The sequence below is a fragment of the Gavialis gangeticus genome, unplaced genomic scaffold (genome assembly GCF_001723915.1).
Source record: "Gavialis gangeticus isolate Ggan-Ray unplaced genomic scaffold, GavGan_comp1, whole genome shotgun sequence".
Lineage (NCBI taxonomy): Eukaryota > Metazoa > Chordata > Crocodylia > Gavialidae > Gavialis > Gavialis gangeticus.
In genome coordinates, this window is record NW_017729032.1 from 238,478,320 (window position 1) to 238,495,635 (window position 17,316).

The following is a 17,316-nucleotide window of genomic DNA, read 5'->3' on the forward strand; positions in this document are numbered from 1 at the left end:
CAGCTTTCTGGCTGTGGTCCTGGGGGCCCAAGCTGGGTAAGCACACCAGGGCTTTGTTCCATCCCCCTCACCTACCCCTAGTTCCCAGTGCAGCAAAAACCAGCATGTGGCTCCAAGCTGCAGCCGTTAGGAGGCTGGGGTGGGCTGGGAGGGGGGACCAAGTTGTGAATCAGCAAGCTGTTGGGGGCCACATGGTAGGAGGTCTCTATTCTCCCACTCTCCCCCCAACTTCCTGACAGCTGTAGCTTACAGCCATGCAAACTATTTTTCTCTGCACCAGAAAGTAGAAGCAGATGTGGGGAATGGAGTCCCCTTGCTGCATGGTCCTACTTCTCACCAAGTCCTGAGCCAGCAAGCTGTGTGGGGAAAAGGAGGGTGGCAAGTTACAGGGGGACTTGTAGTTCCCACCACAGCAAAAAGCTGTACATGGCTCTGAGCTGCAGGTATCAGGAAGCTGGGGCAGGCAGAGGACGAGGGAAGAGCCCCCTACCACATGTTCCCCCAAGTTTACTGATTTTGGTCTTGGGGTGGGGGTGGGGCAGGCCCATGTGGCAGGGGGACTCTGTTCCTCCCCCCAGCTCACCCCAAACTCCTGACAGCTGTAGCTTAGTACCACACATGGCTTTTTGCAGCACTGGAAACTACAGGTGGGTGGGTGGGGGGAACTGAGCCCCCCTTCTGCACAGGCCCAATCTGGCTCCCCGCTAAGACCTGAACCAGTAATCTGGGGGCTGGCCCATGCAGCAAGGGGGCTCTGTTCCCCTCCCCTAATTCCAGCACAGCAAAAAGTAACACGTGGGTCTGAGCTGCAGCCATCAGGAGGCTGGGGCAGGCACAGGAGGGGGAATAGAGACCTCCTGCTGCATGGTTCTGCCCAGATTGCTCTCTTGGGTTTGGGCAGGAGTGGGCTGGGCCCATTTAACAGGGGACTCTGTTATCCCTCCCAGCCTACTCCAGTCTCCTGACAGTTGCAGCTTGAAGCCGCACACAGCTTTTTGTTGTGCCAGGAACTAGGGGCAGGTATGGGGGGGGGGAGGGGCAGAGCTCCCTGCCACACATGCATGGCTTGCCCATCTCGGGACCTGAGCTAGCAAGCTGCAGGGGGCAGGGGTGCGGAAAGGGTCATGCAGCAGGAGCTCCATTTCCCCATGCTCTGGCCATGCAAGAAGGAAACAGCCTTTTCTGTCTCCTCTGTGTGAGAGCTTGGGCCAGTGCTATCCAGAACAGATGAGCACTGGCTGAGATGAGCATACTGCCCTGTGAGGGGCCATTGAGATACTAGCAGAATGAGACCTATCTTGACTTGTGATAGGATGTGGTACAGATATTTGATAAAGTGTTCTAACTAGAAGTGCTGTAATCTGATACACATCCATCCAGAATTAACTTAGAGTGGGATCCACCATTTTTATAGCTCTCTGTGTGCCATGAACATCTGTTTTGTTATGGCTATAGAGTGCTTTCAGTATACCTATCTCATGATAAGTGTAACATCTGTACCTAGCCTAGATTACTAAAAGTGGTCTACCTAGACAAGCACAGAGCTGAGCACTAGGAAGCTGCTTGACTACTTGAGAGAGACGGATATAAAGTTGATGATAATACATGTAAAATGGCATGTGAAGGAACACAAATACTAAATTTCATCATGATGACTTTCCAAGGAAATAATATTCCGAAGAAACCAGTAATATATCAGGTTTGGAGCAGAGGAGAAAATCTTTCTGGAAACTGTAATAAAATATCAGCTTAGTATTCTCCATTTCTCTACAGTAGACTGGAGAAGATACTCAGGTCCAAGAAAGTCAGCCTTTTCCTTCTCTCCTTTTCTTTCTCCAATTGTTCCCTGAGAAGTCAAGGGAACTTCTAATTTTCTAAAATGAATTAATCCTCTTTGACCTCACTTACAGAATTTAGCCTATAAGAATGGAAATGGCCTGAGGAAGAAAATTGTATGGTCCCAATACTGCAAGTAAATAGACAGATACTCCAGTAGTGGTTTCTCCTGTCTTTTCTCAGCCAAGCTGAAAAGATAACACAAAGCTTACTCTAATGATCTGCACAATTCTTTAATTAATTTCAATTAAACCTCAAATTTGAAAATGTTCCTAAATCTGTTACTGGTTTCCTAGCATGAAAGAGCCCACACTCTTTTATCAGTCTTAACTGCTGAATTTTGTTCTAACTGCATGGAAGGTGAATAAAAAAAATGTTAAAAAGGTAATAGAAACTTTTTAAGTGAGTAATCACAGTTCTGGAGCTGGCAAAATGGAGTATTTTCAAACACACTTTAGCAGCTTCTCTTCATCCATTTGTTTACAATGGTTAATTCAAATTCACAATTTTCACAGAGATTTGGAAAATCTCGAACAGTTCTGTTAAACACTACCCTTTAATTCAAATTTAAGGGCAACATATTTTGCCAAGATAGCAAAAATAAGGACCTGTAAAAGGCTGCTGGAGATGGCAAGAATTAAGATGATTAGTGTATCAGCATCTTGGAGTATAAAAGCACAGTTGGAAGTAAATATGACTCACCAGGTTGAACAATAATTAACTGATGAGCTGAATCCAAACTATCCTGTTCAACACACATGCTGATGCCAAAGCTATCTTATATCAAGCCTCCCTCTACTTCAGCCACCACAAATCATTTAAATAAAATGAGACAAAACCATATGCACCTCAGAATGGACCTACTAAAGTTCTCTGAAGTTTAAAATTAAGAGATTTTTGTGTGTGTGTACAAGGCTTAATTTTGGAAAATGGAAGCAATCTATAATAAAACACACAACAAACACTATGTGTTTTAGATACCCCAAACGCCCAAGGGGAAAACACTGAAAAGTAACAGAGATCTGATAAAACAACTGAAATCGTAAAATAAAGACTACAAGTCACTGAGAACAAAAGCACAGCCAGTAGCAAAAAAGAAAAAAAAGAAAACCATCAACCAAACAAACCATATTGTGTGCAGCTTATTGAAAGGCATAGAAATAAAGGAACTGAACACACAAAGACAAATGATAAAATTCACCTCTCTCTTACCTACATGTCAATCCAGAATCATGCCTTCACTTCCTACCACCATAGCTGACTAAGCTGTTACAACCTCTTTGCCAACTCCGCTGCCTCCCTTTATGTTTCTTTTGCTAATTTCAAGATGCTTTTCTTGGTCTGATGGCCATTAATCCTGTTTTATCCATGTTTGTAGATACAACATACATTTTATTAACTCATATGCATAAATACAATCTCTAATTTTACACCTACTTATGTAAACTACATACTATAAAGCGGATGTGAAGTAAACTGGGAATTATTTGCTATTACTGTGAAAACCTCTATTGTGAGTACTATAAATGAAGATCTGATCTATTTTGCAGTGAAAAGGAGGGGGTCTTGCTGGGGAACCATTAGCTGGCTTTTTATTTTTAGATATCAGAAGTGTGACCTTGGTGGTCCCATCAGCTGCATGTCAAAATAAAGTAGGCATAAACTTAGTTAATCTAAGATCTAAATAATATCATTAAATTTTACCCTTAGGGTAATACTGTTAGGGAAAAATAATACCAGAAAGGAAAATCCCATCCCAAACATAATTAAAGAAATGTCTAAACATAGAGACTTACCAATAAACGGCTAACCAGATGTGGTTTACAGCACCCCTTGAGGGGTCTTTCATCTTTGTAGTAGCCTGTAACAATGCCTTAAGCAGAATAATTTTAAAGAGATAGATGTTCTTTTGTTTTGATAAAGCAAAGAAAGAGACCATCTGATTAAAGTCTGCATACACTTACTGTTTGGACAATGAATATATAACATTAGAATTATGTACTTTCCAAATAGTAATTTATCATCATTGATAAAATACAAATTTCTTGTTGTAGGGGAAAATCAGGACAATGCTTTTTTGTCTCTTTCCACCTAAATCTTTTGAAGCCAGCCTTTATACAGCATTAATAAATGATATAAAGGACAGCCAGTGATTTTCAAATGAGATGAAACAAGTCTTATATCTATTACGGAAAAAGCCAAAAAGTCTTCCATAAAGGAATTTCTGAACATATAGAAAATAATATATTCCACAAAAATATGCATTGCAATTGCTCCACTCCACAGAGGTGTTTTGCTATCAAGCTGATGGGCACATCAGAAAGACTAGAATAGATGCTGTCACTAGCACAAGCTCTACAGTTAAGGTTGAGGAGCTACTGGAAATCAAAGACTCACCTTTGCTTGTTCAAAACTGTTCCTCTGAAGCTGATGATGCAATATATAGCTCCATGCATACACATACACAAATAAGAGTGCTATTGATCATATAAAATCTACTCAAAACTTGTTGCAAATATTCTAATAACAAAATATTTCCAGCCATACCCATTTACAGCACCAGCAATAACTTAGCATGTGTTCCTGTTCATATTGTATTGATAACCTCTCAAGAAGTCATAAATGTAAAAATACCTTTGTTAATGACATACAGGCAGTCCTCAGACTTACGACACAATTGGTTCCTGAAAACCACGTTTCAAGTCGAAACGTTGCAACTCAGAACCAATTTTCTCATAAGAAACAATGTTATAAATGGGAGATTAGTTCTTGAACCAAGGTTTAATACCCCATTTTCACCAAAAATACCCCAGAATTTTGTACTTGATCAATTATAGATGAGTAATATAGCTACATTAACGTATTTATATTGTAAATAGTAATCATATTGATTTGGAAAGATTTATTTGAGGTGACTTTGCTGGACTTTTTGAAGGGCTCTTGGTTGGACTTTTTGAAGGGTTCTTGGCTGGAGTCTTCTCAGGAGTCTTGGCTGCAGATTTTTCTGGGGACTTGTCTGCTTTCTTAAAGAAAGTGTCCAAGGAAGTTTGGACAGATGTTCTCCAGGGAGATGGGTGACACAGTGAACTTGTTCACTGGCATGGCATCACATTGGATCAAGCATTGTAAAGTCAAAAGTGATGTCAGAAAGTTGAAACTGGGTGTCAATTTATAAATGTTGTAAGTGCAAAATGTTGTAACTGAAAACATTGTAAGTTGAGGACTGCCTGTACTAATGAAGAAATGTTGTCATTTAACATATTTAGTGGCTTCACGGTGTTACAGATGCATCTTCCTAAATAAATAGTTTTTATAAAGAATCTGTACAAGTTTGAACTGTTTTTTATGACTAAAGAAACATCTTGAGAGATGCAGAGGAGTGCTTATTGTTATTTGCTTGGGTGGGGTGTTTCAGAAACTAATATCAAGATGGTTACCCATTCTGTATTGCTGTGACAGTGGTACACTACACAAAAGCAAGAAACATGGATGATGGCACTGTTGAATGCACATATCATTTACGATTATGGAGAGAAGTGATGTGCTCCAGTAAGCAATCACTGCATACAAAATGGTTTTATTTGAAATTGCCTTTAGTTTCTGAAACACCTTTGTATACAGAAAAACTTCACGTCTAATTCACTCCATACTATTTCTAATCACATTTTAGTGTGTATACCTATAGCACTTGTTCCAATCTTCTCATTTATTGCACAATGACATTAACAGGACCTGTAGATAAAAAAATTAAATCAAAGTCCTCATAATACATCCTTTATCTTTTCTAGATAAGAGTCAGGATAAAATTACCTTTGTATCAATTCTGCAATGCCAACAAGGTGGCCAAAAAAACCTTTACACAATTGTGTAAAAACCTGTATCAAAGTACTGCTAAATATTTAGAGTCTGATTTATGCCAGTCTCTCACAGCAAGTAATATTAGGCCCCATAATAGTCTGGTTTATTACAGTGGGTCATGCACAAAGTTAAGAACTACTAAACATAAGCTAAGATGTCTGGGTCTGGCTCGCAGGTTCAGAATGAAAGTGCTATTTGAGCAAATCTAATTAATTTCAGAAGCCCAATTCCCTCTGCTTCCCTTCCTGATGTATCAGCATGCTTCTTAGATCCTTTTTAAAAGTTAACTTTCATTAGGACTGGTTTTTTTAAAGATAAATATTTAGCAAAAAACCAAGCTCACTGTAATCACAAAAATAAGATCACTTTGGGAAAATCTGTAAAGAATTTATATTTTGTCTGGGGCTTTACAGAATGCTTTTAAATATGAATAAAAGATAGCAATACAATGAAGCACCTGAAGGAAAATGTTTATGGGCTCCCTTCCCAATTAATTATCAGAGAAAACAAAAAGTGAAATGAAATAATTCTGTATTTTTTGTACACAAAAGAGAGTGTTTTAAAGGGGAAATCTACCTGCAAATACAATTACAGCAGCTGTACCATCTAACCTCTATCAGTCATAATCTAGAACAGTGCCACTTTCTATTAACCAAGCAATAGAAGTCTAAAATTACTTATACGTGTATGAGAGAGACTCAGTTTGCTCCAATGCATCCTGATGACTTAATTAGGTAGTCAGTGTAGCACATGTGGTTTTTTAGTCAGGTTCATCACAAAGGCCAGATCATCAAAAGCAGACTAGTTGTGTGCTCCATGGCTAGATTAAAAATACAGATTTCTTTATTAAGTATCTTGCAGCTGACTGTGCCTCTTGGTTCATCTCCATCTATTCAGACAATTAAATAAAGTCGGACAGTGGAAAACCACAGCTAATAAAGCAGGCGTGAATTGAAGTACAGCTGGCAATCTTTTTATTTATTCAGTGTACACAGTGACAATCTCTAAGAGGCAAGGCATATGCCGGGATTTTTTTTTTCATTTAATATTTGTCCTCTTTCAAAGCATGACATTTCCACTGATAGGATTTCCAAACCTTTGTCATCCTCAGAAAAAGGAAAAGAAAAAAAAAAAAGGTCACCCCTTAAAGATAAGAAACATGAAACAATCAAGGAACTTTGAAAATTTGATGGTGTCAATCAGGAGGAAAAAGTATGGTGATTGACAAAACTACTTCTCAAAGAATATTCTGGTGCATCCCTCAGATGAAGTTCCAGTTTAAATATAATATTCCAGATCAGCACTTACAACCACGTATTTCTGCCTCTTTAAGCATGGAGGACTAGGAAGAGGGTGGGATCAGTATGTAGAATCTTGAGTTCCGGCCAAAGAAAGGGTTGAGGGAGGGAAAGACACGCGTGCACACACTTTCTATTTTATTCCATAAAGTCTACAATGTAGATGTTTACAACATGATAGATGTTGGCCAACTGCAGCATAATATATATGATTTATTGTACTCTTTATTTTTGTTGCTATGAAATAATTATCTCCTTTGTTATAAAATAATCTTCTCTCCTATGTGAAGTCAGTATCACATGAATGATAAAAAACAACACATGATATTTCATTGATGACAGGTCTAGTCTGTCATAATCTAATCTAGCATTAATTCTGAAGAACATAAAAAGTACAAAGAAGAGCAAACGGTTTAAAAATATTTAAAAACCTAGAAGTTACAACTAGACAATTTTGCAAATCAAAAGGAAAAGGAACATTTCCTGAAAAGCCATCCCCTTCAGTCATAAAGCCATCTTTATATAGCTACACGAAGCTCTCAAGAGAGAGAGATTGTAAATCCCTACAATAGTTAAGATGCCAATTTTTCATTCGTTCCACTGTTCAAATTATAGGAATTTAGATGTATTTCTTCATTGCAGAAGTAAGCCAGCAAGTAAATGTTTGCCAAGTTTGTGCTAAAATGTATTAGTTCTGAACTAGCTAGGCATAGCAATAAGTAAATACCACTGTGTGCATGTGCATGTACTTTTTCCATAGGTCTTACCTGGAATAAAATCCTAGCCCCACTGAAGTCAATAGCAAACTTGCCATTAATTTCATTTGAGCAAGGATTTACTCTTGGCACTTCTAAACACTGTGTGTTGAATACTACTAATTTCAAGCTTGCTTGACTTTGTAGGTTTCACTGAAAATTTAAAAAGCAAAGCAAGTTTGAAGAAAAATACTTGGTAAGTTTGCAAGTTAGTGGGCACATCTACATGAAACACTTAACGCACAGAAGACCAATTATACTGTGTGTTAGTGCGGTGAGCAAAACCTCTGCAAATGCACAGTAGACTTAGTCTAATGCATATTAACATCACCAAAAAAAGCATTCATCCACTCTAATGCTCAGTAGCACCAATTACGGTGCATTAAGTTAGGACCTGTCATTATGAGTACTAAACTTAACGCGCCGTAATTACAGCACATTAATGAATGTGTAGATGTTTCCTCTGATACCCAAAACTGGAACACAGTGGATTAGAAAATATAATTTTTTGTTACAAACCACCTTGTAAAGATGTATTTCTTAAAGAAAACTTAGTTTGGGATAGTAAACATGAGTGCCCCATAATAAACATTTTAGGCACTTTGTGAGAAAAATGACCATGGAATGCTTACCAGCTTGAACAAAGAAAGCTCCTACTTGCCCAACAGCATGGTGACAATAAAGTGATTCTTTCCAGTGGTGGCAATTATCTCTTTCAAATGCTTACAGTTTAAGGGAGAACATAAGGTAAAAGTCTCCATTTAAAGAGTAAATTCCTACTGAAATATTTAATGATGACCAGATACCTCCTGGAAAAAGAAGACTGAATTCAGCTCCTGTTCCATGATGTGCTAGTTATGTGGTTTTATTTTGTTACTGTATTATGCTGATATAATTAAACAACCTAGTTTTCTTATGGACATTACCAATCTGGCATACCTTTCATTGTCACAGGCACACATTGGTTAGCAGCACACATATTCGGGAATCTCTGCCCCACGTAACAGACTGTTTTCTTTGTAATATTTTTAGGTTAGATGCATTTTTTACAATAATATTGCATGCTTCTGTTCCCCTGACCAGCTTGCACACAGGGAAAGGAGGAGTTAACTGTGTCTTGAAGATCTGTCTGAGCACAGTTAGGGGAAAACGGGCCATTTCAGCAACAATGAACCAGTTTGCCTATGTTGACAGCACCTGAAGAGACTCCCTGCTATTTCTGGTGCAAGAGACTCACTTCTGAGAAACATCATGGGTCTCAGAGACAGAGGCCAGGTATAGACACTGCACTTTTACTGGTATAAATGATAAGAAACCAGCCTGTACCCATAACGAACAGAAATTTGGCACCCATAGACTGGTTTAAAAATGGTGGAACCCAGTCTAAGATTTGCCCCTCACCCGCCAAAGGGTGAACGTGTGTCCTGTTCACTACTGATTTAAACTACACAGCTTACAGAAAACTACATAGCTTAGATTACTTCCAGCTCAGGCTTCTTGAATGTCTGTACCTATCCAGAGCAGGGGAAGAAAGATAGCCAGGAGAAGAGGAATCCCAGAAATTTAAGAGAGACCACCATTGACCACCTGAGCTTGAGGGTCCATGAAATCTGCTTGCTGTGTTACTGTTGGCCAATAATGATGGTTTGTGTATAAGAAGAGCTGCCTGCTTTGCTACGTGTCTTCAGGGGCAGTTTGTCCCCTTGAACAGGTAAAAAGTTACTTTCCAGGAACTAAGCTAGAAGATAGCTCTTGATTGAAACCATGGCAAACCAAGGGACCAGGGACAAAAGGCCAGGTCTTCTCATCCAAGAGGCTAGGAGCTCACTCTCTCCGGAAGCTATTCCTGGGCTGGTTTCAAGGGATACTCCAAAAGACTGTGCAAATCTGGGGAATTTGTTCCCATGGGAATCTGTTGTACCCTGCCACTTAAATATCTTGAAATTGTCAACTTCATATAAGCAAGTTCCTATTAAAAAAAATTTCAAGAAAGCATACCTTCAAGATGAAGTCCCTTTTGCTGAGTATATATAGGCATTGAGGTAGAGGAATGCCTCATTGAAACCCACTAAATAGGCCTTAGTCTGGATAGGCACTGAGCTGTTCAGTTGTCAAGATGTGGTGTTTCTGTGCATGTCCAGAACTATGTCAGCAGAATTCTAACATTGTGAATTGCAGAATATCTGGATATTAGGCATCTCTCCACTGGCTCCCAGCTGAGCGGGGGCGTGAGGATTATTGTTTTCCCAGGAGTGACCAGGAATAACGGTCACAAGCTGGCAAAGGGTAGATTTAGGCTAGATATCAGAAAGCACTACTTCACGGTGAGGGTGGCTAGGATCTGGAACCAACTTCCAAGAGAAGTGGTGCTGGCTCCTACCCTGGGGGTCTTTAAGAGGAGACTAGATATACACCTTGCTGGGGTCGTTTGACCCCAGTACTCTTTCCTGCCATGGCAGTGGGTTGGACTCGATGATCTGCTCAGGTCCCTTCCCACCCTTGAAACTATGAAACTTAAGTGACATTTACTTATTAACATCTAATTTTCAAACCCTGGCCCAAGACAAGTTGTCTATAGATATAGATGCAACAATGATTAGTTAAACTGCTGTTCAGGATGCACTGACTATTTCATTTTTTTCCCTCCTTGCCTAAACAAAAACTAAAATACCGCTTAACCTCTTGTGATGAGCTATTCTCAGCACACAGGTGATTTATTTGGAAAATCTGATCAAACGTCTGTTCAGTCATGTTAGAGGCAGACAAGTGTGAAATAAATGTACATTGTATAATAAAAAGTGACAAAGTCTAATCTTTATAAAGCAGTGGATGGAGCTCTTCCTATATTATGGATCAGTTTTTCAATATAAGACATAAAGATTGTAGGGCAGTATAGAAATTGGTTGTCAAAAGGTAATGTGTATTCAAAGAAAATACAGCACCAGAGCCAGTTGGCAGATTCACATGCCTGAAAAGGAAGTAATGAAGGAAATTGGCAAACCCTTACATTGCATTTTTTAATTCACCATATCTAAGACTTTTGAAGTCTGTAAAATAACTAATGTCACAACATTCATTGAAAAAAATGAGCGTCCTTTCTTTTAAAATGAGGAATGATAAACTAACATTTGGATATGGGGAAGACTTGGAAACCAATATGAGGAACGTGGCAGTAGCTCAACTGGAAACTTTCCCATTCAAGGTAAAAATAATTAATTAATTAAAGGACATTAGAAAATTTTAAGTAGGGATGGAGGGTTGTTGTAGCCATGATGCTCCAGGCAATGTACCAAAGTCAAAGGTTTTTAGTTGTGTCTTACTTTGGACCAACTGTATAGTTGGGAGAGATGCTGGACACACTCTTGGACATGAAGTGCCCTTCTTCAGGTCTGAAAAAAAAGCAGGCACAGGCTAAGCTCTGCCCAAAAGTTTGCCCAATAACTCTCCCACCTATAGGGTTGCCCCAAATAAAGATATCACACAAAAGTCTTTTCCTGAAATATTAGAGTTTGTTTAGTCATTCATGATCCTAAGACTTTGGAGATTTCAACCAAAACCACATAAAAAGCCAAATGATTTATTCCCAATTCTCCTACTAATGTGTGTGAGGCAAAGGGATTCCTTCCCCACCCTTCCCTCCTCCACAATTTAGCCATCAAATCACTAGAGCCTGAGGAGCTATTACAAGTGTATGTCAGTTCACAAAATCCTTTGTCGCTATGAGGCTTACATATAGCTGCTATTTGAAGAGTATCAAGAAGAGCAGTTGTTCTCTATGTATACCCACTTTGCCTAATACCTCAAAAATCAGAAAAGTCCTCTCCTGGTCAGAAGAGAGGATGCCAAGGATCAGGCTCTCCTGCCTTTCCTGGTTCCCTGTGCTAATGAACCTTACCTGTACAAAGCCCAAAGTCAGAGTGATTTTACTGACTTAAAGGCTTTGTACCAGGCCCTAAATCTAAAGGCCTGCAGTTCTTTCTGTTCAACTGACAGGAGTACTTAGATTTGATTCATAAATATTCTTTTCCCATGTGGGGTTTCTAGACCTTTTTTGATCATCTCAATGTTATCCTTTGCCTTTCTTGATAATGTCACAACTGGTAACTTTAAAATATTCAGTGACTTAACTAAAAAGAAACATTAAACATAAAATGATTTACCAGTAATATTTTTTTTAGATCAATGCACTTACAATTTAGCTGGTTAAGTTACCTACTTTTAAAATAAATACACCAACTGAAAGAGAAAAAGCCCATCTTTCTCAGATAAATTTTCTAGCACTGATTAAATAAAGATGTGGAATCAGAGATACTTTATGTCTCAGGAGACAACCATAGTAGAATCGAGTGTGTATGTTATATGTGAATTAGAGGTAAGATGTAATGACACAGGATGAAAGGCTCATCTGTGATTTTAATAAAGAAGGGAGACAGTACTTCCCTGTGGACCCTAGATGCAAAGGAGGAAGACTCAACTAGAATATGTGAAAAGATTCAACAAAAAAATGAAATAAATGTTTCAAACTTGGGTGATTCCTGTTCAATTTAGTTTGCATTTTACTAAGGAGAATTCTAATGCTTAGACTTTAATATATTTTGTTAGCTTATCACATAATGTTACATCAATAAATAGCAGAAATGATTTTATATCTGTAGTATATAACATTAAGGAGAATTAAAGAATTTGAAACTCAGTACATCTCTTCAAAAAAAAGTTGTACCTATCAACATTTGGCACTTTCCATAGCTTAATATCTTTTAAAAAGTAAAGTTAATGTTTATGGTTACATTTTTACTTAAATACAATACACTGCCCACTTGATCATATAAGGTTAGTACTAATGTTTATTTTAATTGCTATCTTTTGCTATGTTATTTTTAACAATTTTCAAAAAAGGGGGGCACTGTTTACTGCTCTATTAATACTGTTTAAATATAAAATCAGAGACAGCTTGAATGAGGTATTTGTTTTATTCCATTTAATTAAGGGGAGGGTTTGTTAGTCATTTCCAATGATCACTTTCTCTGAATAAAAAAGAACCTTTAAAAGTAAATGACCTGAGACAAAGCAAAATGAATGGGATGTACTGCTCAGGGAGAAAAAAAAAGAATCTTGCTTTATTTGATCTTCTGAGATAATCGCACTTCTGGCCCCCTGCCAGCCAGGCTGAACACACTGATGTCTGGCCAACTAAAGTAATCTCTTGGTTCAGGTCTGAGATCTGTGATGAAAATTACAAAGCAGGGACAAAATCAAGATGCCACCTGTGATTTTATTCTTTAACTAATTTGATGGAAAGAACAATACAATGCAAACAGCCTTTTTAGTAGAGTCTACAAAACTATGACTAGATTGAAACCACTGCTAGTAGATGGAGCTAGTTATCATTAAAATAAGTAGGGCTTGGCAGGTGTTCATTTTTAAAAATAGTAGCAGATATATTTTTGACAGGTAAATTAGTTTGACATGATTTTTGAAATCTGAAGTCAAACTTTTTAAGAAGAGCATTTTAAGTAACATTGCACTTTACCAGAGTCTTGATCTATTTTTATACCATGTGATATGCCCTCAAATATGTGTGTGTGTGGGGGGGGGTTCATTTCCTCTCCAAGGACCTTTTTGCATTACAGTCCAAGTCTCCTAAATGCAATCTCCACAATAAACCAGAAGTAAAATATGGCCTCATTAAATTTAAAGTACAAGAAATAAACATGATGCATATAGAATATATGTTTGTATACATTGTATATTTGTCTGGTATTCCAGAAAAAACACACCTGCTTTTCTTTACTACCAAACAAAAGATTTCCACTTTTTTCAGATGGTTATAAATTGGATGTTTCCCTTTGAGTTTAATAAATATTGTGCATTGTGTAGGCAACAGGATACTGCACACCTAACATGCTAATGTAAAAAACCATAGCTATCATGAACCACCCAGAACTATTGTAATCCCAGCCAAAAAACATTGCCATCACTAAAATAAAAAAGCATCACTGTTTTTTGTGGCTGTTGGAGCCTCTTACTATTTATGGAGGAGTTAAATGTACCAACAATTACAAAGGACATATGGGATAGTTGTTTTTTGTTCTGCTAGGTTTTTTTTTTAGATGTTGCACATAAAGATGTAATGACTCAGAAGCTGTTCTTACTGGTTTACTGTAACACTGTCAGTGGTTTGAATCCAAATTCTTAGATTTTTCTTTATGCATGCATTCAAAATTCATTGCTTTTTGGAGTATCAGCGAAGAGAAAAAGCACATGTTATTTATTCAGCTACAACAAAATAACACAGCTTGCATTTTTTTTGCATTTTCCAAAGAGTATATTTTCAAATTTGTACAGATGTTCTATTCCCTTTACCACTAATGAAACTTATATGCAGGGACCAGTAGGACTTGACTCCAAAAAAGTTATTGAGAATAATGGTAACCATATGGATTGCTGCCACAATATGTTATAAAAATTAACTTCCATCATACATTTATATTTCAGCTACTTCAAATGGTCTGCAATTTTATTTCTTCTTCAGTGATATTCTCTATGGATTTCCTATTCTGTTTGATCTTCATGTCTGCTTCTGCACTTTCTATTTCTCCGCTCCAACCAGTGGTAATCAAAAGAATTCTTTAATTGCCATCTTAACCTTGTAATACTTTAAGGCTACAACTTATATATTTCTTTTCATAATCAAAAAGAACAATTTGATATCACATAGAATCTATATTTACTAAACTCTGAACTTTAAAACACACATATGCACAGTTAACCCATTCACACTGACATACAATGAAAAACAAAGACATATACAGATATTCAAAGTAAATTAAACAAAAAGGTACCTACCTGGTATAAGCTGACCCAATAAATGATGGGACCTGGAGAGGCTGAGTACAGCTACCACAATAAAAAAAGGATAGTGTTTCCATTTCATGATGCTTCCTTCCTTGCATTACACCAGCTCGGCAGCACTTATATAAACGTTATCTGCAACAGAAAGTAGGAACAAGGTGGAATAAGATGACAAATCTGCATTCATTGATAATTTGGAAGTGCATTAAAATACTTTTAGCCCAATTTAACCCTGACAGATTCAGTGATTTTGATACACTTTTTAAAAAACATTCTTTTCCTTTTCCATGTCCTGGTGACAAGATATTTAGTAGTATTCACAGATTTTGTTGGAATCTGACATGTCATTCTGTGAGCACTTTTGCTATAGCCTTAAATTTGTGACCACTGGGCTTTCAACTGTGCACCTTAGCATCTGTGCCACCCCAGCCCTCAAAAAAGCATTAACGCTTGGATTATATAGTTAAGTATAAAATGCTAACAAATCCTTATACCAAAGCAGAATGGCCTCCGAAGAGTACCTTTAAAGGTACACGTGAGAAACTCCATTAATTCAAATCATATTGGGTGCCTATACACATGCAGTGAGGCTGCTCCAATACACTGTAAATAATTGAGTCTGCTGGACTGTGGTAACTACCATGCTCCAGCAGATTCCAGTGTCATGTGTATCAGCATCCCCACAATGAAAAATGGCAGCATGGGCCCTTTAACTAAAGCTTGTCAAATGAGCTTTAGTTAAAGTGGCCCTGTTGACATTTTTTAGTGGGGGATGCTGGTACATATGGCTCTCTGGGTCCTTTAATTAGAGTGTCTCTCAGAGATGCTCTAATTAATGCGCTCCTCCCCCACCCCGAAGCATGTCTAAAAATGCCCACTACGTTTACCATGCTGCTAACCGACTCAGTTAACATGTAATCTACATATGAAATTTGACTAGATAGGCAGCTGTGTTATGGTGGCTTCATCAAGAAGTCAGAGACAAAGTCCAGAAACTATAATACAGTTTATTAAAAATAATCATAACAGTTATGTTCTACTATGGACAGCTACTGCCCCTCCCTAAGTACCTTCCCAAACAGGCAAATGTAATAATTTGCAGTGCTCTAGCAACTGTCTGTGCATCTCCCCCTTTTACAACAAAGATATCCAAAACTATAACCAGATTTCAAAGATGTGAAGCATAAAGATATATTGCAGCTCTACCCTGGATCAATTTGCCTTTGTATATGCCTTGCAGCTGTTAGATCTGTTTTACATTTCTGCATTCTAAGTTCTTCCAAGTCTCCAATGCTGTCTCTATAATCTTCCTTGTGAAATCCTGTTGACTAGATGGTCTTTTATGAGTCCTGGGATGCTCTTTCTTTCCTTCCTTTGATAACTCTAAGGCCAGGTGCAGACATTACACTTTTCCAGTTTAGGTGATTAGAAACTGGTCTTTAGCCATAACAGAAGTTTGGAGCACATAGATTGGTTTAAAAATGGCAGATCCCAGTCTAAGATAGACCTGGATCAATGTAGTATTAGATTTAACTGATTTGGGTTAAACCTGTCTATTGAACTTCAGTACCAGATCCTCTCCTGACTCAACTTAGGTCACTGTCTGCCAGCATCCCCTTTCCACTAGCCTCCCCTTGAACAGAGACAAGCTAGTACCTGCTGGGTGCTCAGCTGATCTGCGCTGTAACAGACCCGAGCCACCATGGATTCAGGCAGGCAGACAGGAGGCTTTGGCAGTGGGTACATTAGCGCTCCATATAAGCAAGGATCAGGCCCAGTACCAGCAACAGTCAGCAAGACATGCCAGGCAGCTTGGGAAGCTTGCGCTGGGCAGCAGGGACACAAGAGCTTCATAAAAGGAAGGATTGGGGCCCTTAGAGCCCAGTCCTTCTTTCTACAGAGCTGGGCTATCCCTAAATGGCTGTCAGGTACATGCCCCCAACCCTCTGCTGTCACTGTGGACCCTTCCTGTACCCATCCCTAGGCTTTCAGGACAGCCCCAGAAAGGGTCACCATGGCACATCTGGCAGCCCTGCCAGTGGCGGCAGGAGGGAGTGTACCACGGTGTCTCCCTCTGGGACTCTCTTGGAATCCTAGGGCTGTGGAATGGTCTGTGGTGACAATGAGAGGTTGGCAGTGTGAGCCTAGCAGCCAGTCAGGGCTCGTCCCTGCTTGGCTGTATTTGGCATTCTCTGCCATGATGAGAGGCATGTGGGAACACCTCCTATCTTCTGCCCTCATCCAGTGCCTTCCCTCCCCCCTCCCGCATCTGAAGAGTGAACATGTTTTCTGTTTGCTCCCAAGCCAATCTGTGCAGTCTGGAGAAACCCACATAGATTAGATCAATCCTGCTTCAAGCTTTTTGAATGTTTGTACTAGTCTAAATGTCTTCTGTTCCTCCAGAACAGCTGTTGTTCCAGAGTGACAACTTGATATGACCTAGGAGGTATCTGATATGCTATTTTTGTCATTTTTTTCCCATTAGATATGAGCACCACGTCCTTGGTTTGCATTGCTGGTAAATACTTAGAGTCCCTGTCCTAGAACTATTTTTGATTAATCTTACCCCCTTCTCTTAATGCATTCAAATCTCATGTGTCAACAATATCCTAGTACAGTACATTAGGTAAAATGGTTCTGATCTTCCTGTAAAACTGGATTTCTACTGAAGATAATTCATGTTTTATGGGTATTGCACCAGGTATGGATCAGAATTT

General features: G+C 38.7%; 1 protein-coding gene across 4 annotated transcripts in view; it reads right to left on the reverse strand.

Moving 5' to 3' along the window:
* Nucleotides 1-17,316, reverse strand: part of ROBO1 (roundabout guidance receptor 1) — a 1,310,595-nt gene that overhangs the window by 1,108,434 nt on the left and 184,845 nt on the right. For all 4 annotated transcript variants that reach the window (XM_019525389.1, XM_019525386.1, XM_019525387.1 and 1 more), the window contains exon 2: nt 14,594-14,734. In XM_019525389.1, the coding sequence (XP_019380934.1) occupies nt 14,594-14,681 (88 nt within the window). In that variant the 5' untranslated portion in view covers nt 14,682-14,734. The remainder of the gene's footprint in view (nt 1-14,593; nt 14,735-17,316) is intronic.